Source organism: Electrona antarctica, assembly GCF_951216825.1.
Source record: "Electrona antarctica genome assembly, chromosome: 12".
Taxonomy (NCBI): domain Eukaryota; kingdom Metazoa; phylum Chordata; class Actinopteri; order Myctophiformes; family Myctophidae; genus Electrona; species Electrona antarctica.
In genome coordinates this window covers 14,419,801-14,446,334 of record NC_136793.1, presented here as the reverse complement: position 1 = coordinate 14,446,334, position 26,534 = coordinate 14,419,801, and the positions used below count along the sequence as shown (strand labels likewise).

Here is a 26,534-nt window from a genome sequence, read left to right as displayed (position 1 = left end):
GAACACATACAGAACCCAACACAGCGCTAAGCACACCCTGAACACATACAGAACCCAACACAGCGCTAAGCACACCCTGGACACATACAGAACCCAACACAGCGCTAAGCACACCCTGAACACATACAGAACCCAACACAGCGCTAAGCACACCCTGAACACATACAGAACCCAACACAGCGCTAAGCACACCCTGAACACATACAGAACCCAACACAGCGCTAAGCACACCCTGAACACATACAGAACCCAACACAGCGCTAAGCACACCCTGAACACATACAGAACCCAACACAGCGCTAAGCACACCCTGAACACATACAGAACCCAACACAGCGCTAAGCACACCCTGAACACATACAGAACCCAACACAGCGCTAAGCACACCCTGAACACATACAGAACCCAACACAGCGCTAAGCACACCCTGAACACATACAGAACCCAACACAGCGCTAAGCACACCCTGAACACATACAGAACCCAACACAGCGCTAAGCACACCCTGAACACATACAGAACCCAACACAGCGCTAAGCACACCCTGAACACATACAGAACCCAACACAGCGCTAAGCACACCCTGAACACATACAGAACCCAACACAGCGCTAAGCACACCCTGAACACATACAGAACCCAACACAGCGCTAAGCACACCCTGGACACATACAGAACCCAACACAGCGCTAAGCACACCCTGAACACATACAGAACCCAACACAGCGCTAAGCACACCCTGAACACAAACAGAACCCAACACAGCGCTAAGCACACCCTGAACACAAACAGAACCCAACACAGCGCTAAGCACACCCTGAACACATACAGAACCCAACACAGCGCTAAGCACACCCTGAACACATACAGAACCCAACACAGCGCTAAGCACACCCTGAACACAAACAGAACCCAACACAGCGCTAAGCACACCCTGAACACAAACAGAACCCAACACAGCGCTAAGCACACCCTGAACACATACAGAACCCAACACAGCGCTAAGCACACCCTGAACACATACAGAACCCAACACAGCGCTAAGCACACCCTGAACACATACAGAACCCAACACAGCGCTAAGCACACCCTGGACACATACAGAACCCAACACAGCGCTAAGCACACCCTGAACACATACAGAACCCAAGGCAGCAGGAAATGGAAGGGGGGGAAAACAAGTGTAGTTTATTATTTAGTTACAATCCGACATATTTTGACCTGATGGTCAAGATTCAATGTATGCCCTTAACAAGCAGGCAGGCTCTATTAGCTCAATGGCACAAATTTCAGCACAGGCATCCGCGCAGGAAACCGGGTTCAAAACTGGGGCAGAAGAGGAAAGTTACATAGACTACAGCTTTAACGACTTTCACTTAAAAACTTTCAAAATGTTTAAAACTAGCCAATCACCAAGCTCACACTGGGTCGCATCGGTTCGTTGTTGTGAGCTTGTAGATCGGCTATTTCCGCTAGTCTTTCACCACAGTGTTGTAGGAGGAATTATAGGGCATTAATTTGCAAACAAACATACATAATAAAAGATGAAATAATAGAGATACAGGGTTTCTGGACGACAGTGTCGATAAACCCTGCACAGCGCTGAACACAACAACATCCCGGATACCGGGTTAAAGTGATTACATTAACCCCTCGCTGCCAGTCGCTGGCTTCCTCTGCAGCTGTCGTTCATTTCCTTTCACGCACGCACGCACGCACGCACGCACGCACGCATGCACGCACGCACGCACACGTAACTGTACAGGTATTGGGGTTGAGTACTTTGTCCACTTGTTGACAGACAGACGGATAGAGAGACAGTGCCACAAACAGACAGTCAGTCACACACACACACAACAGTGTCCCGTGTTATTTGCTCCATACCTTGCCCCTGTGTGTGTGTGTGTGTGTGTGTGTGTGTGTGTGTGTGTGTGTGTGTGTGTGTGTGTGTGTGTGTGTGTGTGTGTGTGTGTGTGCTGACATTCCCGTGTCCTCTGTCTTGTTGTGGCAACAATTGTCAGAAAGGTGGAGGACACCAGAAGAGTCCAGAGGTTTCAGGACTGGACGCTGAATATTCACATTAGCATAAACAGTCATATACAGTATGGTGTGCTAATATTCACATTAGTAATCATTGCTATAGAGCGGTGGATTTCAACCCTTTTCATATCAAGGCCATTATTTATGAACCCTTACTTGCCATTTGGTTTCATTTTACACTCTCAAGAGTTAACGGCAAGGGTCCATTTGGTTACCAGCTTTCCGTCATTTAGCTGGGGATCACTACCCTGACTCTGGGATCAAGGCATACACAGTGCTGCCTTGATCCCGCCTCTAGCTGCCGCTGATTGGCCAGGCCGTTTGGTGGCCGGAGCATCTAGTCTGCCTGAGAGTTCCCAGATGGGAGCAGGAGGGGGGAACCCAGTGTACTCTCTGCTGCCCCATCTGGCGGAGTCAGGTTAGGGGATCACATGGAACCACATGGAACCTCCTCAAGGACCACTGATGGTCCTCAGACCACTGGTTGTGAACCACTAGAGCAAAGTGCCATGACGCAAGATCTGCTATTTTTGCTGGATGTTCCCCCCAGAACAAGGATGCTGGAGTTTCAAAGGATTCAAACGTCATTACAGCTGTCCTAAGTAACCCATTTAGATCCGAGGAGGCCAATTCTAAAAAATGCTAACAGTTTTCTGAAAAAAGTTTGTTCATCTTTTAGCAATCTAACAGATGCTTTCCCAGAGTGAATGAGCTAATGTCACATATTCCTTGTGACATATACTGTATCTTAAGGGGAAAGATTGACATATTTATGTACTGTAATACGACACATTTAAGGTGCTATAAATAACGTCATTCAGGGGTGCAGCGGATGAAAAGATTATTTACATTTTGAGAACAACTGATACAGAGTGTTTGTTCAGTAAGGAGTCACCCCGTCTCTCCAGCTCTTCAATCAATACATTTACAGGAGGATAAAGGATAAACAATTGAAAGTGATGAAAACCAAAGAAGAAAGAAAAGCAGGTAATATTGGAATACTGTCAAATTGAAGCTCATAAAAAAGGGTTATTGCATTGGATTGGATGAAATTGGCGCAGACTATTTTCGGTGAAGAGGTTCGGTGAAGAGGGAAAAAGAGCAGACCAAGTACAATGCCAGAGGTCAAGTTTACGAAGTACTGAAGGTTTAAACCACATAGATCTACGTCATCTCTAATCACTCAAGACAGATTCAGATCTCCGCAGCAGAATCTGTGTGGGGAGCCACCACAAAGACAATGCGAATGCGCATCTCCACCGATACGAGGCTTTGGTGTTCCCCACCACTGAGTACTGTGCCCCAGTCTGGAGCCATAGCCCTTGTAATGAAATATGGCCTCAGCTGCCTGACTCTGTGACAGAACATTTATCTGAATAAGCATATTGATAACCATGACGATTGTCCAATACTGTATCAGAGGGAATGACTGTATGTGCAATATGATACGAGATGCATGCGTGTTGCTGCTCATTCTGTTCTAATCATGGTTTCCATAACTTCATAGATCCACTGTCCTACTGTATATATTTCTCTGTGTGCAAATTAAACTCCAGAATGTATGTGTAATGCATCGCTGTTCTCCGCGCCTGCGACCCGTCGGATCCTCACTCACCACCCCAAGGTTTAGACTTCTAGAGGCCTTATAGATGGTCACCCTAAAATCACAACAGCCCTCATGTCAAGAAGCTGGATGCTGCCCTACGGACCATCTCCGAATGTCTACGGGCCACTCCAACTAACCAACTGCCGGTTCTCGCTGGGATCGCTCCAGCAGAGCAAGAGGTCAGACGAGAAGCAGCCACGCTGGCACTCGCTCGGAAGGCACAGACGAGTGAATCCCACCTCCTCTACAAGATCGTCACGGAGACCCCACAGCCCGCACGCCTCAAGTTACCGCGCCCCTTTTCCACACGGACATGCTCCGACACCAGCTGACACCTCCAAGGCTTCCTGGGTGAAGGTGAGATGGAGGGACCAGTGGTAGACAGCAGAACCATCCAGGCTTCACCACAGATGGTGGCTTAATTGACCTTGACAATGACACATTCTCTACCTCTCTCCGTTTGTTACAGACATTCTCTCTCCCTCTCATTGTTAGACATACCCATCTCTCTCTCTCTCTGTTACAGACACTCTCTACCTCTCTCTACCATAATGCCTTGGTTTCTGTCTCCAGGCAAACAAACGCAAATACACAGCGAAAGGAAAGTCAGTCAGTCTCTCCCTCTCTTTCTCTCTCCCTCTCTTTCTCATAAAACTCAATGGCATTATGTCATGGCTCAGCCCTTTCAGAGCACTCCTGAGGGAGAAACACTGAAGCCCTGTGTGTGTGTGTGTGTGTGTGTGTGTGTGTGTGTGTGTGTGTGTGTGTGTGTGTGTGTGTGTGTGTGAACATAGATAGACTTAACCACTGGAATGCTAGCATCTGTCTTCTGGGGGGGGGGGGGGTTGGGGGGGGATAGCCGATCTACAAGAAGCCGATCTTTCAAGCTGAAGAAGGCTTGACGCCCAATTTTCAAACGTGTCAGTGTTTGGGGTGCATATCTTTGGTCCAACATACTAATAGTCCGACCCCAAACACTAACCTAACCTCAAGCACACACGGAAGCCACGGGGGAGTCTTAACTGGCCACGCATGTGTCTTACTCTTAACCGGCCGTTTTGTTACATCTTGATTTCAAACAAGCAAGAAGAATGTGAAGAGCCTAACAAACATAACAAGCAAACAATTGCCATGACAATAGTCATACCATGCAGCTCCAATCCTTACCAAACAAACACCGTTTAGGGGTCGCGGCCATGTAAATAGTCCCACCAGGGGCCTTACCAGGGGCCATAACAGGGGCCACAGGCACACCAATCCTCAGCAACACATGATGTTAAGGCGGGATCTACCATGACACCACAAAAAACAAAATTTCACACAAACATGGAGCACTACAGCAGTGTAACAGCAGCGCAATATAGGACTGGATCAGTGTCCTGAAATTCTAATGAATTTGGAGTTCTGGTAATTCTATGTGTTTAAACATCACACAGAATGTTAATTTCATCCGTTGTGCACCTGTTGTCTCTGTTTTTTCATTCGTTTCCGACGTTCTTTTGTGGTTCAATCCCTGTGTTATGTTATGGCTTTCCTGCAGCTCCAGTTAGCTCATAACATTAGCCGCTGTTGTCAGTGAGTCAGTCGTGCCGCACTGCAGCGTTGCAGAGTATTATGGGTTCAGACTTCCCCTTTGAGGCGTGTCATGACTAGGTCGCTACTAGAAGCACTAGTGATTCAGACTCCCATTGGCTTAGGCGGCGTATTCAGAGTATGAGGTCAGACTATTATAAATGAGCTGTTGTATTGTATGCCAGGTTTTCACCTGGCAAAAACTAAGCTATGATGACTAAAACTAAGACTAAATATAATAGACAATTTTGTCAACAAATAAAAAATTGACATGTTAACACTCCGAACGCCCAGGACGAAGTTCTTTGTCCTTTCTATTAGTAACGCCCGTCACCCAGGACGAAGTATTGTCCAAAAGACGAAGTTTATTGATACGAGAACGGATCGCCTGGCTGTATAGCCCAGGCGCGCCTGCTGGGCTCTCCTCGGTGACACGCAAGAGTGAGACGTCATCCAAAAACTCCCTCCCCTGTTTAGCTGATGAAAACGAAAATCTTAAAACGTTCATAACTCGCGATCTAAATCATCCCGTCTTTTTCTGAAAAAATATCCTGTGTTAGACGGCGCTCCGCGGTCCAGTCGCTAGTCTCGATAGATTTATTCTTGTCTCCCGTTGTTGTCGCTCGATTCTAGAGTGGTGTGGCTATTGTTAGCTGCTACACAACATCATGAACTTCCGGCCGGTCCATCCGGAAAAGGCGTCCGTGTGTATAAATCGACTGGGCGCATGAATGTAATGGATTAAATAGTTCCGGGCAATTAAAGTTTTAACATGTTTGGGAGGTTCTAGTGGAGAAGAGATCCAGTAGAACTAAAAGACAAGTAATTTTGTTTGGTTGTGCTCGGGTGTGTGTGTGCTCTGATAAATAGCAGATCTACAAGCTCTCAACTATATTCAGCATGCAAGCAAGCAATGCAATCTGCCAAGCGACGCCATTAAGGTGGGATCCGCTCGAAATTCCGGCGGCGCGTTAGTCCGACAACGTGGCTTCACGTGCGGTTAGGGTTAGTATGACATTGGCCCCATCAAGGCCCGCCTAAATCCATTTGTGTCGACAAAATCAACTGTAGATTTAGTCAACTAAAATCTAACGATATGTAATCGACTAAATCGAGAACTAAAACTTTTCAGACGACTTTTCGGGATGACTAAAAACTAAATACAAATGTGCTGTCAAAATGAACACTTGTTATACATTAGGTCTTTGCATCAGCTCCAGATTTCTCTGGCAGGCTGAGACTTGTTTTTGCCATTATACCATCCAGCAACACGTCTCCTTCTTCTCACCCTGGCTGCAACAAAAGCTCACAGTATGAATGTCTGCATGGCTGCAGCGCCACGCCACCAGAGTACTATTTCATGCATGTTGTTGGCTTGATGTGACGTCAGGTTCTGTCCGCGCGCGGCCGTTTGCCCCCAATAAAAAATGTCCAACGCAATGAGAGAAATGGAGAGAACTGGGGGCTTGGAAGTGGAAGTCCCGGTTAGAAATTGTAAACAAGGCCCAGGCGGTGGCGTAACCGTCTGGGCACCCGACTGGTAATCCAGTCGCAGTGTGCCGCGGGTTCGACTCCCGAGCCCGACACGGCCTTTACTGCATGTCTTCCCCCATCTCTCTCCCGTTTCCTGTCAGCCTACTGTCTGTCCCTTCAAAAAACTAATAAAAGGCGTAAGCCGCAAAAAAATCTTAAAAAAAAAAAAAAGAAATTGTAAACAAGAACTCCGACATCCGTCCAAAATACTTAAATTTGTACAATTCAACATGCATGTAATCTCTTGATAATAAAAGTGCAACGAGCTCTCCGTCTGTGTTTGAGAATGTTGGACGGACAGACTGTGTATGAAGGTAACCAAGTACTCAAGTAATATACTTAATATTGAGGTCATTTTTACTTTATGTCCGTTTGAGTGGTGCTAGCCACTCCAAGGCACAGCTTTGTCTGTATGTTTGTCAGGAGGTCATCAACCTCCTGATTCTCACACACACACACACACACACACACACACACACACACACACACACACACACACACACACACACACACACACACACACACACACACACACACACACACACACACACACACACACTTTAGTTACTAGCTACTTTGTAGACCCACTTTCAACCTCATTATAGGTGATGGCATTATAGGTGATGGCTTTCCAAAAATGTTTAAAACTAGTTACTACAAGTTACTTTTGTTATCTTTCAAAATGTTTTCTGTATTACTAGTATTTATTTATTTGTTGGCTTATAAGTTAAATCTACATTTCTCAAATTGATTAGAAAACATCAGTGATAACCGGTGGACGGTGGTCTAGGACTGTCTACAATCGGCACCGGACCCGTCGATGAAGCCCTACTTGTTTTGATACTCATGTGCGGCGCAATAACAAAATCCCCTACTTACAACCAAATGACGCCATGATAAAAACAGGACCCCAGTGTATAGGCCTGTCCACTGACAGCCTGCACTTTGTTCTCCGCGTCTACGAAGTGCATGTTATTGTGTGTGGGGGTGAATCAAAGGGCAGATCAAACAACAACATCAGAGCTGATCCAGCTGCCTGGCTCTCTATTAACCCAGTGGTTCTCAACCCCTTTAGGCCGTGACCCCCCCCCCCCCCCCCCCCCTCCAAAAAAGTACATATATATTTGAACTGGGGGACCACACAACTTGACAAGCACTTGGAAAGAGTCAACAAAATGTAATGCCTCAACTCGTCGCGTTGTGAGTTTGTACTGTAGAGGATTTTTGCTTCTTTCTTATATTATTTGACAATTTCACCAATGTTTTCTTTCTCTTTTTTTATCATTTTATTTAAAGGTATATTCAGTGATTTCACTTCATTCAAATATTACTTTTTTTTGGATAATCCTCCCTACCATAGAGTGTGCTGACCATATAAGGAGTTCCTCCCTGTCCCCAGTGAGCCCCTGGGGTCAAGAAACCCTAGTTTCAGTTTTGGTGGCGGGTGGCAAAGCCTTCATCCAATCAGGATGAGAGGGGCATTCCTCCAATCATGATCGAGTGGGGGCACATGCTGTTGGCCTGTTTTACTTCCCCCCACTGTAGAGCGTGTGCATGTGCACATTTTGTTACCGGGCGGACTGGGTGGTTTTCCAAATCGCCCAAATCACTGAATGCTCCTTTAAAATTATTAGGTATTAAGACGTGCTCTGAAAATACATGTCACCCAAGTGACCCTAAAGGATAACACTTCCATTGTGATCCTATAAGTAACGAACGCCATGGCAGGGACCATGGCATTGGCCAGGTCTACCATATCCTACACTTTTGTCACAATAATACAATTTAGGACCATTGCGTCAGAACATTCTGTGAGTGCTGCCGGCCAGAATTGTGAATGGGCACAATTTTACACACACACACACACACACACACACACACACACACACACACACACACACACACACACACACACACACACACACACACACACACACACACACACACACACACACACACACACACACACACACACACACACACACACACACACACACACACACACGCACACGCACACGCGCGCGCTCAGGTTACACTTAGACGAAGGAATTCATCTACCCTCCATGCACGTGCGCGACATGTGTGCGCACACGCACACACCCACAAACACAAGGAAGTAGTGCCTTTAAGGCCTCACTTCCTTGAGTATGACGTGCAAAGCTCTGCTGTGTCTGTGAAACATACAGTTCTGCTCTACCAACAGTAATGTTACACAATAGAGACACAGAGAGAGAGAGAGATCCATATTAATACCCATTTTACCAACACAAAGATTACAGCTTATACTATATATATATTTGCATGGCTCTAGGTGTGTCTTTTTTCCCTTCTACACCAAATACAGTATATTACCAAGAAATAATGATCTACCTGTGAGCTTTTAGATCTTCCATTTGTGTCACTAGTTGGGCGGGGTTCATCATCATCACCAGAAGCAGACTGTTATATCAGCCTGTATTCCAGTGGGGTCCAGGGACCCCCAGGGGTCCATGGGGGGAGTTCCAGTGGGGTCCAGGGACCCCCAGGAGACATGGGGGGGGGAGTTCCAGTGGGGTCCAGGGACCCCCAGGGGTCCATGGGGGGAGTTCCAGTGGGGTCCAGGGACCCCCAGATCTAAAAGCTCACAGTCCTTGTAGATCATTATTTCTTGGCAATATACTGTATTTGGTGTAGAAGGAAAAAAAGACACACACCTAGTATAGTTATTGGCAGTTGATTGTCTCCACCAGGCCGAAGGCATGGGGAGAGAGTATGTTTTGCACTCCGTCCGTGTGTGTGTGTGTGTGTGTCCGTCCGTGTGTGTGTCCTTCCGTCCGTCCGTTACCAGCTAATCTCCGGCACCGTTAACCCGGTCGATGCCAAACTTTGCACACACACTCCCTGGATGCCAACGATGAACCTCTGCCCCGCATTTTCCAGAACGGCCTGTTATAGCGCCACCAGGAGGCCGACTTTTGTACAACACATTTTTTGATATTACTCCTCCAGATTCTGTCCAAAAATCTCACAAATAATATCACAGTATCTCTATGGTCATGTGCTCAAGTCGGATCTGTCCGATATTTCATATTCCATCTTAATTGGCTATAATTGGCTTTCACAGTTTGCAAGATTGCCCCGTTTTGAACAAAAGACTCAAATCATGAACACAGCATGCAATTTACGTGAAATCTTTCACACATTTTCTTACTAGGCTGAGGAATATATCCCACCCTTTTCACATTGGCCTGTTATAGCGCCACCAACAGGTTGATTTTTGCAAAACACATTTTTGGAACAAAATGCCTCAAATCATCCAATTGCCATCAAAGGCAAACATGTTTATATTACTCCTAAACATTTTGCCAAACATCTCACACAGTCCTATCCTCCTGGTGGAGACCTGTGCCCAGAAGGGCACTTTTTCTAGTTATAGTTTGTTTTCACCAAAAACGCTGTCTGGAAACAGACCAAAAATATTTGTATAAATCCTTTAATATTAGACTAAACCGGCTTGGATTATTTCAGATGACATTATTTACCAGTGTCGTCTTCTTCAGAAGACGACACTGGTTGCGAAAGAGCGCCCTCTATCGCAAACAACAAAAGCATTGATGACGTACAGTATATGCGTCAATGGTGGTCAATGAGTTTTAACCAAGGGGGCAGGCAGACTTTCCAACGTTGAAGCTCTGGGTCCTAGTGGTAGGAGGAGGGACTACAGGCGGACCCGTGGATTCATGACCGGGAAACCCCGTGCAGCTGGGCTTTAACGTTGAGCGCTCGGTTGCCCTACGTCACTCAGGACCTCAAAGTTGAGGTCCGGGGAGGGACTTCCGGCAGTCTTCCGGGTGCTTCAAAACGCCACTGAGCAACTTCCACTGACATGAATAGCTGGGGGGGCGGAGCTTCGCGCCAGTTCAGTCTCTATTATATATATACTCTATGGTTTTAACAAGGTCTACAAATAGTCTCTAGTTCACTTCAACCCCTAGCTAACCCTATTGGGGAGAACATTCTGCCAAAAGAGCAGATCTACAAGGTGATCTGCTATTTTTGGCACAACAATAATAAATGCCAGGGGGTCCCATTTAAGAACAGCAGGCTGCGTTCTGGTGAAGAACCAATCATTTTAACAATACAAATCTTCGCTTATGGGGGGGGGGTCCCTGGCACCAAATCTGTTCTGGTCGGGGTCCGCTATTAACTCATCCATCGCCAAGGACTTATTTAACTTCTTTTTCATGATGTCCTGGAGCGCCAAGGACGTGTTTTTCGTGTTTTATAACATGGTAAAAAAAAATAAAAAAAAACAATATTTTTTTTTAGTTTTTTTTTTAGACTTTTTTTTTGAAAAAAATAAAAATATATAAAATAAAATAAAAGATATATGGTGGCGGTCAGGGCCTTTTGGCGCCCCCTAGTGGCGATGGATGAGTTAACGACATTATAAATAATAACTCCACATAAACAGCCCTCTTTAAACCATTAAAACCGGGAAAGTCTCTAATGGTTGGAGCCTAAATCCCCAATCTGATGTAACCAGTCCATGTAATTTCTATCTGGCTTCTAAAGCAGTTTTAGCTGCAGTACCACAATGTGCTGATGTGGTGGGGGCGCTGTGTATGCAAATTATTTTCTCCACCACACCCTCATCCCAGCTACATCCCCGCTTCCCCTCCCACAGTCTCCAAAGACGAAATGCAAATTTGGAATTGAAGAGAGGCAGGGATTACCGCTATGTAAAGTAGGGAGATACCTATGACATCACGAGTAGCACCAAATCAGTTGGCCTTTGTGAGACCATTGTACATAAAAATCACACCCGTGTGAAGTGAGGGGCGCTAATATATTAAAGTCTAACTCATGTTGCTATGATTAGGTGTCCCTGGTGAAAACAAACGGTGACAAAACAAACATTAAATTCTCTTTATTGTTAATGGCATTTAATGTTTGTTAGGGACACGATGACGTAAATTTTCCCTTCATCGTCAATGGCGTTTTTAAAGCAAACATTGAACTAAAAACAAACATTAAACCTGTATATAGGAGGGGCTCAAAAACCAAAATATGATGAGTAAAAATAGGGGATAGGGGAGCCCAAAAAAAACCCAAAAAAGGGAAATGTTGAATTTCATGTTGTAGGACCTTTACATTTTAACCACCATTATACTTTGGCTATTAACAAATAGCAGAATTACATTAAGCTCATCGCTGAGCTTGTAGATCCATTTCTTTTTAAAAACGTGAACATTTGTGCAATACAAGCTTTGAATATATCTTTTAAAAGGAAATCATTATTTTAACTCAAATCTTTGCTTCTGGAGGTCCCTATTTTGAGATGGTGTGCCAAATTCATATGATTTTGGGGTTCCTTGACATTTTTTATTTGGAGAACCACTGATATAGCAACATACGGGTAGGTTTTATTTCTGAGTGGTGCAACCACTCCTATAGACAGCTGTGTGTGTAGCCGTGGCTGTGTGCGAGCACGAAAATAGCGTTAGTTCACCATCAAGTGTCACTGTTGCACAGCCTAACACACAGACACACAGGCCAGGGAGGAGGGCTTGTACAGTACAGTACAGTACAGTACAGTACAGTACAGTACAGTACAGTACAGTACAGTACAGTACAGTACAGTACAGTACAGTACAGTACAGTACAGTACAGTACAGTACAGTACCACTCACTTCAGACAGGTCTGATTATTTTCTTCAGAATACATTTTGTCTCACTGGGCTACGGCCCGTATCCATCACATCACATCAGTGTCCCACTGCACACTGCACAGACATGGATAATAGTTCATGTCAGATGATACTCTGATGATGACCGGGGCAGGAAGATACTGTGTTCCATTTCACTGCATCATCATCATCATCTTCCTCCTCCTCCTCCTCCTCCTCACTCCGTCCCATCCTATCCTCCCATACAGCAGCATCCTCTCTGTGGAGAGGAGAGGAGACAGACTCCGGAAGATGGAGATTGGATGGCAGGAGCCCACTCAATCCGTTATGTAACGATCAATGTGATTAAACGGCCCCTATGCATCTATCTGCTAGTACTGTGTGCTGCCATGTTCTGTTGGTTGTGGTGAGCATTATCACATCAAAGACTGCCATACGGACGTTGTTCGCATTTTGGTTTGTTTTCTGCCCAGATCAAAACGGAAACACAGACATTTGTGTTTGAGAGGTGCAGTTCCCTTGACTCCATCTTGTCCATACCATACCTTGTAATGAGCACCCAGTGTCAGGATTAGGCCACACACAATAAATTACATAATCGCAATTGTTTGAGATATGTACATAGTACATTTTCAAACATTTTCCAAAAATAGCATAAATAGCTGATCTACGGATTATGTCGGTCATTTCCTGTGCAATTTCATTTTGCCAAGCCTAAAAGGCGAACAGACCTTGTATTTTTATTCATAATGCGTAATACGTAATTATTTGTATGACAATTAATCGTAACTTAAATGTTGTAATGGTGTCAACCTTAGTCAGGATTAGCCTAATAGCCAACAGTGTAAAAGAAGGCAGGATGGGCTCTGTGTTGATCTCTGGTGATTTATACACAAGGCCTTGGTCTCCGTCTGTCTGTGACTCTGTCCAGCGTCATGCCACGCCACACCGCACCAGGCAGTGGTTATTGGCCATCACTTTCTCTGATTCTGGGCAAAAGTAGCTCTCCACCAAACAGACTGCTACAGACTGTTAAGGTAGCTCTCCACCAAACAGGCTACAACAGATTACTACAGACTGGAGACCAGTCGGTTGGCCGTTGTGAAAAAAAGTTGCTGAATGCACCTGAGAACTGACACAGGACTATGGTGCTAAAATAGCCTATGGCTTGATCTGTCTTGCTGCTATCCGAGAGTCAAAAGCTTCCATGCAACTTCCCGACGCAACAGTGTAGCGGCACCACCCATTCAAGTTCAACAGCAGATTAAACAGCATACCCACCGCTACCCACCGCCCATACAACAGCAGATTTAACATTGTACCCACTTCCAATTCAACAGCAGATTTAACATTGTACCCACCGCCCCTTCAACAGCAGATTAGGCTTGGGCGATATTGATTTTTTTGATATCGGTATTGATAACGTGAATAATACCGCGATAATCGGTATTATCGGTTTTATTAATAAAACATTAATATATCACACTGACGGGCTGAATTTCCCCATAGAGTGCTATTTCTTCTTTTGGCCACTGTACTGTACTGTACTGTACTGTACGCCACTGTACTGTACTGTACTGTACTGTACGCCACTGTACTGTACGCCACTGTACTGTACTCCACTGTACTGTACTCCACTGTACTGTACTGTGCTGTATTCCACTGTACGGTACTGTACTCCACTGTACTGTACTCCACTGTACTGTACTGTACTGTGCTGTACTGTACTGTACTCCACTGTACTGTGCGGTAAAATTACGGTAAAATTACGATATTAGTATTATGACGGTATTCAGTATTTTTTTCATATTTACATGACGGTAAAATTACGATATTAGTATTATGACGGTATTCGGTATTATTTATATACTCCACGATATTACCGGTATTATTTATATACTCCGCGATATTACCGATATTGATTTAAAATATCGCGGTAAACGGTAATATCGGTATATTGCCCAAGCCTACAGCAGATTTAACAGCAAGCATACCCACCGCCCATTCAACAGCATTTTCGAGGGAGTGACACCTGCACATAACAAACCAAGCATAAAAGACTTGGTCTAGTCCCTTCCCTAACATTTTAGTCCAGTTTTTGTTGACAACATTGTCCGTATATTTAGTCAGTTTTAGTCATCGTAGTTTTTATTTAGATTTTGTCAGTAGTCGAAGAAGATTTTTCATCATAGTTTTGGCTATCCAGATTCCAGCCAGCCGGTGTTCATTTCGTCAACCAAATTAACACTGGCTGGAGAGCTATGTTAAGTGTGAAGGAACACTGATGCTGACATACGGTGTAAACAGGGACAGATCAGTCAGTGTATAAACCTTCCTGTTGTGAATGTGCGTCTCTGGGACGGCTCGTTGAGACCAGGCCACGCATCGCATGCCTTTCACTTTAACTCTGGCTGCAGTGGAGGAGACACGCTCGCATAAACAAATAGGAATAAACAGCCTTGCCTCCTCCCTCGCTTCATTCATTCTAACTATCAATGGTATGTGACCTCAACTCAGCCCTGTGCATAGTACTGTAGTCGCGCCGCACGCGGACACGCACACACACACACACACACACACACACACACACACACACACACACACACACACACACACACACACACCTATCAAAGTAAATTCCCTATGCATGCCTTTGACAGTGTCTGTGTGTGTGTGTGTGTGTGTGGGGGGGGCTGTTAAAGAAGCTATAATCATTCAAACTGTTTGGGGGAAAACAAGCAGCACTCACTCATAACAACCACCATCTCAAACACGCTTTGCATTTGTACTTTTTTTTTGCAACAAATTACAATGCAAACCGTTGATCCTTTCCCACGGAGTGGCTTTCAGAAGGGCAAAGTCCGTTGATCCCAGGCCAACAAGCTTTTGTGTTTTAGTTATTGGTTTAAAGAGCCAACCCCCTTATCCCTTATTTAATATAACGAAAGTATGAAGACCCTGGCACCTCTCTCTCCATGGATTAAATAAAATATCATGTTTGAAAATGTTTGTATGGCCAAGTCCTAATGTGTGATTTGTGAAACAGTGTGAAAGGAGCCCCCACACATAAGAACTGTTTCCTAAACAATTAACACAAATATAGCTGCAAGCAGCAATAACACAAATATAGCTGCAAGCAGCAATAAGACAGGGCCAAGGAATAAGAAAAATCACACCTGTGTGAACTGTGAACTATTGGCTGGCTTGCTGCAGTTATAGTGCTCAGTGTGAATGGCCCTTTTAGGCTGCTCAACAGTGCCACTTTAGGTCAGCTTTTCGTTGCAGCTGTTCGTATCCCAAACAGACCCACTTGTTGTGCGTATTGCATATAGTCTTTTGCTTATTGCTGCATTCCTTGGCCCCTCTTATCGCTGCTTTTTATTTTACACATTTCTTCACGTCCAAAGTGACAGATGTGTTCCGCATGAGTCAAGGCACATGTGTAAACCTTAGAGTATATATTAATAGAGACGGCACCCGGAGGAAACCCTGAGGCGAAATGGACATAGTGGCCGAATTTGGTATTGCAGCGCTAGGCCAATTCTGGTCCGTTGACTATCATTGCGCACGTTCATGATGACACGTGAACGCTGTTTCATACGTGAATGCGTGCAATGATAGTCAACGGCACAGTGGGTTCACGATTTGGCCCAATCCATCCCAGAATGCATTCCTCCTTCCTACCCGGAAGGAGGAGTGAAATCACCTCATGCACTTTTGAGCAACTTAATGCAAGTGGATGGGAGGAGAAATCCGGTGCCGTCTCTATTAATATATACTCTAAGGTGTAAACAAGTTCCATTGCTTTTGGCTACCGAGGCATGAGTTATGCCTCTTCAACTAGGATTTCAGATAAAGGTCCTTAAAGGTCCAGGTTTAAGTGTTTTTCAAACCGCTCAAAATGGCGGAAAATCTGAGGGCGGAGCTTACTGGTCAAAGTGACAGATGTGTTCCCCATTTGTCAAGGCACATGTGGAATTAAGTGCAATCCCGTCTTTGGTATGACCCGGACGGGGATCAAACCCGACCTCCCAATCCCAGGGCGGACACCCTAACCACAAGGCCACTGGGCTGGTCAACCCTCTACCATACTGTACATTTTCATAAACACGTGACTCTGCATGTATGTATTAGGAGAAGAAGAAGAATTTCCATAAAACTGCAATTTTCATTGGCATAAAACCTTCATTTTTTCATTAAATAAAATGTACTCCCGATTTGTTGTCGATATTGGTCCAAAGTTTGTGTGTAGAACTTTTTGTGAATTTTGATCAAAGATCCCGAGAGGTGTGACGGTTCCCTGATATATATATCCCTGATATATCTGATATAGTATGATATAGGTTTGTTGTTTATGTATTGTTCACTTTCAGTATGTGTATAGTTCACTTTCAGTATTTGCTTGGCTCATCTCATCTGTGTTTCTCATTGGTTTTCAGGACTTGGGGAGCAGCCAGTCATTGCCATCAGTCTAATGGGGATCCCGGACGAGCCCCCATTTTGTTAGGACCTTGGCCTATGGGTGCCAAGGAACATAGCAAAAACAAGGGAATTAAAAAGCCAAAATGAATATTTATAAATTAACTTAAAACTAAGTAAACGAACAAAACTGATGGGATGTGAGGATCAGTAAAGTCAGTGTTGTAGTGCCTGTATGCATGAGTGTGTGTGTGGTGTAGTGTATGTATTAACCAAAATGTTGAAAGGAGTGCATGAGAGTGTGAGCTGTAAAGGACTGAACTGCAAAAGGACTGGGGAGACAGGCTTTTATGGGTGCGAGCACCTGGGCCCAATTAGACTGATGGCAATCACTGGCTGCTCCCCAAGTCCTGGAAACCCATAAGAAACCCCAATGAGATGAGCCAACCAAATACTGAAAGTGAACTACACATACTGAAGGTGAACAATACATAGGTAGGCCTATATCATACTATATCAAATATACCCAGGGAACCGTCAGAGGAGATAGATTTGAACTCTTTTTTCATATAATTCAAAATGGTGGGATATCTAAACGTCAGAGGTTAAAAGTCAGAACACGAACGTTATTCGGCATGAGGAGACGCATATGTGTATCGAAGTTTTACTGCTGACGGTCAAACGGTTCATGAGCTATGCATGTTCAAAGTTTGCATTTTCAGTTGAGTGCTATAGCATTTGGCCAATGGTCATGGGCTTGGCGTCTTCACCGTTTGGCATAGCCCTCTACCATATTGCCAAGATTCGCGAAAACAGACTTCACGGGTAGAACTGCTATTTTTGACGGAAGGAAATGTGATGGATCCGGATCCCACATCCCAACTCAGAACAACCAGTCGACTCGTCTACCAACTAATGCACCCTTGAAATGTTTGGTCGGGCCAGCCAATATAAATACCAACTCTCTTGTCCACTGCCGTAAGTGCCGTTAACTCACAGGCCACCCCTGTCTATTCCCATTTGGTACACAATAAAAACCCTGCTATTCCTTTATCCATTTTGTAAATCTCTCGAGGGAACCAAATGCACCCGCTAAGGGTCTATTTGGTTCCATTTGTACACTCTCAAGAGTGGTGAGTCTCTTAAAAAAAAATAACAATAAAATAAAATAAATGGTGAGGGAGACCACTGTACAATGCAAAAGGACAGTTTTAATGCCTTCAGTTTGAACTGCTTTTTGTGCAACTTTTGTTTAGGCAACAACCCACTCTCACTCCCCATTCTTGGGACAAATGTCACCAAATGTTTGATTGTAAGGGGGCACCCTTCCACTAAGGTGGTGTCACCCTGGGCACTTCCGGAATGCGGAAGTGCCGTTCAACCCAAGAGGCGCACGCACGCACGCACCCACGCACGCACGCACGCAGTTAACAGGTTTCATTTGTGAGTGACACAGTAAATAACACTAAAAAGCCGCCTAAAGTGGACTTGAGCCACGGGAGAGGCACCACCGAGCGGGCCGCAAGGCCACCGAGTCGCGGCGTGTCCGCTTCAGCTGACTCATGCAGCGCCCGAGCGCCGTCCAAGTTCCGTCCCGATAGGGACAGAATGGTAACTCATATCTTCCCTATAGTCAACAGATGTTGAGGCCGAGGGCATACCCTTTCAAGCAAACATTTGGTCAAATCCATCCCAATAAATCATTGGCCATTTTGGGAGTGAGAATGAGTTGGTGTAAGACTGTAGGCAAACAAACACAATTGGCTTAAAATTGTACGGACTACTCAGAGATTAGTCCGTTTTTAAGCCAGTTGTGTGTTTGTCTAAACAAAAATGGCAAAAATAGCAGTTTGAAGGCATTAGTGATAAGACTTCTTCTCTTCCCAGGCTTTTTCTTTTTTTTTTTAAATCGGGTTGTATATGTATGTGTGTGTGCATGTGCATGTGTGTGTGTGTGTGTGTGACCCCGTGCTGCTCCATGCTCCCTATACCCAAAAAAAAAAAGTATGTCATCATTTATGAGATAACTGGCGGGGCAGCTAGAGGCAGTGCAGCCTGCTCTCTCTCCCTGCGTCACCGTTCCAGCTCCATAGAGACCGTTGCCACATAATTACACCATCCTCCATTCCCCGGTATCAAAAGTCGCATGTGTTCCTCTGCTTCTCTCTACATGGGAACACAGCCTTCTCAGAGGCTGATTAAGTCAGACGGGCCGGGCCGTTTGATGATGCACACGAGGAGGCTCCACAGGACTGTGACGCTCGCCTCGCCGGGCTCTCTGCACATTCCTAAAGACTGCACACGTAACGCGGAGGCAGGCAGCGAGCAGCAGCAGCACCAGTGTTGCCATGTCTGCTTATTATATAAGCAACTTTGGGTTAGGCTTGTTTTTTCTGTAAAGTTGCTTGTAAATATTAGTCAGTTGCGAGTTGCTGTATTTTGGGATTGTTTTTAAGTAAGGACGGGATGATATGGAAATTACATGTCACGATTATTGTGGCAGAAATAATTGCCACTTTTTTTTACCACTTGTATACCCAGCATCGCTATTCTGGTGGGAACGTTTGCTAAATATAGTCCATGTGAGCTTGTAGATCTGCTGTTTTGGCAAATTGATTTGTGTAATGTGAAATAAGAGCGTACAAAATGTGGTCTTTAGAGGTCCGTTTTATAAAAGCTAATTTTGATCTTGTAGGACAATTTTACGATAAATTCAAATCTCTGCGATGTGATTATTGTGAGCTTTTTTATCATTGATAAACGATAATAAAGGTTATCTAATGAAACTCCTTTGCACCTACGTGTAACCATTATCCCTAAATGGCAGTTGCAAGGAGTTGCATTTGTGTTAGTTAGTTTTGTGCAGCCAGACAACTATACCACAATCTCCAAATGCTATAGGCATAGCAGTGACGGCCATTTTCTGGTTCCATCGTTCCAAACCCCATTCATTTTTTTTCCCCATAGAGATTTCCAAAAATATATCAATTAATTTCAGCCTAGAAGCAAGGCACCCAGGATCCTGGTGAATCATGGAACATTTTTAATTTCCATTTCTGCAAATAAGCAAGCTATATATGCTTTGATTCGTGCGACTGTAAAGACAAAACGGAAGTGGGGAGGGGGTTTCACTTCCGTTTTATCGCTTAATCATCAAAAGAGCTTATGTGATCTAGACTGTCCGGACAGTCTGGCCATGTGAGACTACATTGGTGTGGACTGGCCTTAAAACTGTTTTGTTGCAAGGAGTTTTGACTAGTTGCATTGGTGCAGTCTAGTTGCATTGGTGCAGTCTGGCCTAAAGTGTAGTTGCTTATTTGGGGCGTGCTTCCTAAATGTTGTTTTAACCCATTTTGGGTGGGAACCCCCTTTGGTGTTTTAAGCATTATGTTATACTTTAGCTATTGAAAAATAGCAGATCTACAAGCTCATAGCACGGCACAGAGTGCCGCGCTACAAGCTTGTAGGTCTGCTATTTTTGTAAAATCGAGAAAATGTGTCGCAAATCTTTGAATATGTATTCCTTCAGAGAGAAAGTTTTTAACTCAAATCTTTGCTTCTGGGGGGGTCCCTGGAACTACATATTTTCAGATGGGGGTCGGTGGCCAAATACAGATAATTCTGGGGCTCCTTGACATGAAATAGTTTGAGAACAACTGATATAGAAACATACGTTTTTCTGAAAACTATCATGATTTAGAAGACATTTGAAAAATGGGTTACAAAATCCCGGGATAACATTTTAAAATAAAATAACACACATTTTCATGTCAAGGACCATATCCTTGGTACCGCCACGTCCCAGATTTGTGTCTTCAAATGGTATATTACAAATCATCCCTTTTCCCCCAAGATTGTATTGAAAATAGCAGATCTACAAGCTCACAATGTGTTGCATTGTGACACCTTATTATTTTCAAATAGCCAATGTGTACTCATTAAAGTGCTCATTATGTGTTAGTCACTTCTTTTTGGCTTGTTTTCATTGACACGGTTGCTTCTCTCGCAAAATCTGGCAACACTGAGCAGCAGCAGCCATGAACATTCAGGTTTCTGTGTTTTGCCCCCGGGAACCCGCAAACTGGGAACCCAGGATTCAGCAGGGACAGCCAATGCTATTGTGGACTAGTGTGTCAATATGACGGCGATTAAACACATGATGATCCCCGACCCCCTTGTGCACAGTGCATCTTGGAATCTGTGGAAAACACCTCAGAGAGGGTGTGTGGGATGTAATTAGCTCTGGTGGTCCACAGCGTTACAGAGAGTGTGGGATGTTATTAGCTCTGGTAAATAATAGATGTTATAGGCCTCCTTCTAACACTATGGACCAGTGCAGAGCTAGGATGATGCTAAAGGCCGCCTAACACTAAGGACCAGAGCTAGGATGATGTATAGGCTTCCTTCTAACGCTATGGACCAGACTAAGATGATGTTATGTATGTACTGTCAAACAGACCAGACCAGTACTGGTGACGTGTTTTTAATGCAGAGATTAAAATAGGGTGCATTTTTCATCCCAAAACGCAGTTTATAGTTGAGGGACGCAATAAAACAACGACCTCTGCATCCACGGGATGCACTACTGTACTGTTTTTTAATTCTAGTTTATTTTGCTAGCTTTAGTTATAATAATCATTTCTTCTTCTGTTTTCTACATGAATATAACCACATTATAACCATATAAAATGAAATGGGAGTTAAATGCTGCAATTTGTAAAGATGGCAAAATATGACTCCTAACGTCGTTGAAGTGGGACTCATAAAATGTCCCTGGGACTCATCTAAAAGACCATCCCTGCATCCCAGGACTCATTACATTGAAAACCTATTTACATCACTGTTAATGTCCATTTTTGTTGGAGTTAATCCACGATAGGCAGGATCATTGCAGGCGATTCCCGCATCATATAAGCTCTTATGGCTATAAAAAGTGTCAGGGTCATGCTGAGGGTAGGAACGGCACTGTATAGGGCAGGAACGGACGGTATATAGGCCATAGCAGTGGCAGACATTTTGTGGTGCCACATAGAAAACCCATTCAGTGCTATTGCCTTTATAGGCCTTCAAATTCCACGACTGCTTTTGATCAAAAAGCACCGCACCACTTCTTCACACAGATGTCTTCTGCAACCTCATATGTTCCTTTTGTCCAAAAACCCCAAACTGTTACTTTTCAGGATTCAAATTTAAAACATAGTGCAAACGTAGGTAGCAGATCTACAAGCCCAAATGCGCCACGGGGGTAGTTTAAATATGGAGATAAGAGTATAATAATAAATAGCACAACAGGATGAGGACCATGACAGCTGGGGGGGGGGGGGGGGGTGAAGAAGAACACAGAGTGAGAGACCACAATGATTTCAACACCGGACGTCACGTCATCATCATCATCATCACATGCCAGCCACCTCTGGTTCTCAGAGATAGAAGACAGTGGTTCCCTGGGGGAACATCTACAGATGTGTCTCAGCATGTTACAAACCGTTGCGAAACAAACAGCCCTTACTTTTGTCGCGCACACAGTGAACACAGTGTAAGGCAGGGTGTACTACTGTACTGACTGTATGTTTGTGGGACACCCGGTTTTATTGGGGGGGGGGGGGGGGGTCTGGCCTGATACATGGCATCCCCCTCCACCCCCAATCATTCATGTATAGGAGAACTGTCAATAATAAAAACCAAGAAAATCCTCAGTGTCACTGTTCATTGAACTCTTGACTCTTGTGTGTACTGTGTACAAATGGAACCAAGTTATGTGCACTCAAAGATCTTGATCTAGATCTTGTTTTGTAGAAATAAACCCATTGACAGACAGAGACAGACATCCAAATGGTGGTTGACACTAAAGTAAGTGACACACGGTTAGGAAGAGATGCTGCCAATGACAATCTCTTACAACAACATGTGTTTGCATATACATAACATTGCATACGTCACGTGCACAGCAGGCCTCTGTGTGATTTAATGATGCATGTTGTCTATGATCAATTCAACTAGTGGACACTAGGGCTGTGTAGTGTAATGTAATGGTCTCTCTATCTCTCGCAATACAAACTGCGAAATTCGCCTATACCATTAAAAGGTTATTAAGCATTGTGTAAACATAACTGTGTCACATTGCAACTCTCTCTCTCGCTCTGTGTCGTCATCGTGTGTCGTTATTTAAATCTTTCTTTTTTTTTTTTACATAGACTAATGCCTGTCTGTGCGTAAAATGTGAAACATGTGCAACAAACAACAATATATAAAGTCCCTGTTTGTAGTATGGAGAAAGAAAAGAAGTTCCAACTCACCCTCTCTGGCTTTCAGCAGTACAGTGTTGGCTACGATATTCTCCAGCTCCATCAAAGAAAAACTATTAATGTCCTTTAAAAAAGAAATTAAGATTCTGTCTTTTTTTTTTGCACGAAACAAACTGTCTTCTTGCAGAGAGTCGTCCGTCCTTCAAACACTGGTGTGTGTGTGCGTGTGTGTGTGTGTGTGTGTGTGTGTGTGTGAGTGAGTGAGTGAGTGAGTGAGAGAGATATATATGTTGGTCTTTATTTCAATCCTCTTCTGGTTTCGAGCAGCAGATCATAATGTGGAATAAAATAAAAAATAAAAAATAATACTAATGGTCAGATTTGTTCAGAGAGAACATATTTCTGCTTGTAGCCTAATGTTCATGTGAACATCATACATTTCCCCTTGGTCTTCTTGTTGTTATGGTGGTAGGTAGGTAGGTAGGTATAGGTAGCAATAAGGTAGGTAGGTAGGTAGTGCTGTAGGTTGGTATAGGTTGGTATAGATAGGTTGGTATAGCAGGAGCTCCTACCACCAGGCTTGTTGCAGGCAGCGGTAGCCTCTGTGTTCTCTACCCCCAGTTCCCCCCGCCGACCCCCCGGCCCACCATGCGTAATGTGCCGCTAGCTGCGCTGATGGCTGCGGCCGCTGGTCCAGTCTGACCCGAGGAAGAAGAAGCAGATCACTGAGGATGGCGTCGGATTTGAACCATCCATGTAAAGAGTAGAAAAACCAAAGCACGTCCTCCTCGCTTCGTTAACGCATTGTTGAGTGGAGTGGAGTGGAGGGAGGAGGTGGTGGTGGTGGTGACTATACTAGCAGTCAGAGCAGCAGCAGCTTTCCAACAGCAGGAGAACATCAATGCAATGCCTGCCTACATACATACACCCCCTTCCTCCTCCTCATAGGCAGCGTTGCCACATTCTCTCGGCAAGAGAAATAAGCAACCAGGTTTTGATTTAATAGATTCTATGCACCATATTTGGAAATAAATTGGGCCTCTTCCTTACTTCCTTCACAACAAAGAAGTGTGTTACTATACCTGTGTTACTATACCAATGAAGGTAGGCTCTCCATTTAGTGTAGCAGCACAGTGGTTCTCAAACCTTTTAATTTCAAGGGCCTCCACAACTCTTGAGAGTAATAATGGTCTGGACCCTCATTTGCTTCCATTTATACACTCAGTCACACACCTGTAACGGTCCATTTGGAACCTCCTCAAGGAAGCATCAAGCATGAGGGTCCCTGGACCACACGTTGAGACCGACTGGTGTAGCAGTGTTTCCAGTGAGCCAACATGCACTCTGCTTGACCAGAATGGAACAGAGCCTACATTTAGCATCATTGGTAACACGTAGATCGGTTTACCAATGAAAGTACAGAGGTACAGAGGTACAGATAATAACAATAATATCACAAAAGGATAACACAAAAAGCACCAAAGGCTTGTTTCCATTCATTGTGGTGCTGCATGTGTGTCCAATTCATCAAGACATAAATATACAATGGAAAGAATTAAGCCAAGGCATTCTTATGGGTTATCCTTTTAGCACGTTTTGTATAAATCTGTAGGCCTCTGTGCTTTTATGCAAACTGTTAATCAGGGATGGATTATCCATATACACTTTATACAGTAGGCTGTGGTGTGCAGCTGCGGGGACACCCCTTGCCAAGTGAATACACATTCACCACTGGAATGTGTATATATAGCTATATCTTCTTTTCATATGCATTGTGTGTGTGTGTGTGTGTGTGTGTGTGTGTGTGTGTGTGTGTGTGTGTGTGTGTGTGTGTGCGTGCGTACACACCTGCAATTTTGTTACACACACACACACACACACACACACACACAATTGCAGATTGCAGATTGTGTGCTGCTTTCTAATGTTGTTTCTATACAGCATTAGAAAGCAGAACTGCACTGCACAGACTAATATCTATGGCTAATGGCACTACCAAGCAACTTTACAGAAAAACTTCCAACGTCGCTTATAATGAGCAGACATGGCAACACTGCTCTTAGTGCGTCATCAAAATGGGCGGGGCTCCGGCTTTCCCTCACTGAAAATGAAAATCATCAGTGTTTATTTAACTCCGTGGAGGGAAGTACTCAGATTCATTTACTTTTAGTGAAAGTAGCAAATAGCAATAATACCACAACATTAACAATTTCTACTATGTTTTAATGTAATGTTTTGTGATAATAATTAAATCTAAAGTCACCATAGTAACTCGATTTGTCAGAGTTAAAAAGTACAATATTTGACTTTGAGATGTAGACGTATGAAAACAATGGAAATCACTTCCTCAAAAGGCCTAATAACACGTCAACACCAAATTATTGCTTCCCTTAATTAATAGCGAAAGTTCCACAAAAGTGTAGGCCTATTTAAGTAGGCTACAATAGCTTACAAGAGTAAAATAGCATATTTAGTTAGGCTACTTAATTACGTCGACACTATAGTAAGTCCGAGACCCGAGAGTGAGTTAAAGCCACACTCCGGGTTTTTGTGTGTTTGCTCCAGTATGAAGCAACTCTCCTCCAGTGATTTGAGAGAGGGGGGGTTGGGTGGTGTACGGACGGACGAACGGACTGCAGAATAATTAATTTAACTGCTTTAATAAAAACAATCTCCGATCCAATAGAGATTATACTATTATTATACTGTACTTCTACTCCACTACACCTCAGAGGCAGATATTGTATTTACAGCCTACTTTTACGACGCTAAAAATATTTGAAAACTTAAGACTATAGTTAGCCTACTTGTATAGTAGACTTAGATTATTACAAAACATTTGAATCGCTAATACAAGCGCATTGTGAGCTTTGTAGAAAAAATATGAAAACATGAAATGGGATAGGCCTATTCTGCATAAGCCTAATTTTTCCACCACCGATACCAGGAACGCAACATCATTATATTACTGTCTGATGAGGACAAATGATCTACTTCTAAATGACTAGTGGAGTGGCTCATTTTTTAAATCGGGCATTAGCGTGTCTGATTTGAAATAATGACTCGTCTTGAAACCGAATTAGTCCGACCCAATTACATTGAGCTGAGTGATAGATGAAAAAAAAAAAGTATTGAACTCATATTTTTAATGTCATCACGGCGTGCCAAATGCAACGTTTTACGTTTGAGATGGGGTGCCATCTACTGGCTGGTACAAGAACAACATTGGTTTAGTAGTTTCTGTTAACCTCGCATCACCAGACTTTCCACCACTGATGAGGAAAAAGTTGTTGTAGTTTACAAGAGAGAGCAATCAAGTTTATTGAGATTTATAGAAGTGGGTGATTTTCATTTTCAGAGTGGTGGTTCTCTAACCCTAAAGTAAACCCCAAATTGATATGCATAGCTGCAGGGTCAGATCAGATGAGACCCCAGGACCCCCATTTTAAA

At 43.9% G+C, this 26,534-nt stretch overlaps 1 protein-coding gene across 2 annotated transcripts in view; it reads right to left on the bottom strand.

The window, feature by feature from the left end:
- The window catches only part of LOC306933317 (G protein-coupled receptor kinase 5-like), a 76,746-nt gene extending 52,742 nt beyond the window's left edge, over nucleotides 1-24,004 (bottom strand). Inside the window, exon 1 of one of the 2 annotated variants that reach the window (XM_079515479.1) lies at nucleotides 23,136-24,004. In XM_079515479.1, the coding sequence (XP_079371605.1) occupies nucleotides 23,136-23,187 (52 nt within the window). In that variant the 5' untranslated portion in view covers nucleotides 23,188-24,004. The remainder of the gene's footprint in view (nucleotides 1-23,135) is intronic. The other variant, XM_079515478.1, reaches the window with a different exon arrangement.
- Between the last annotated feature and the right edge of the window lie 2,530 nt (nucleotides 24,005-26,534).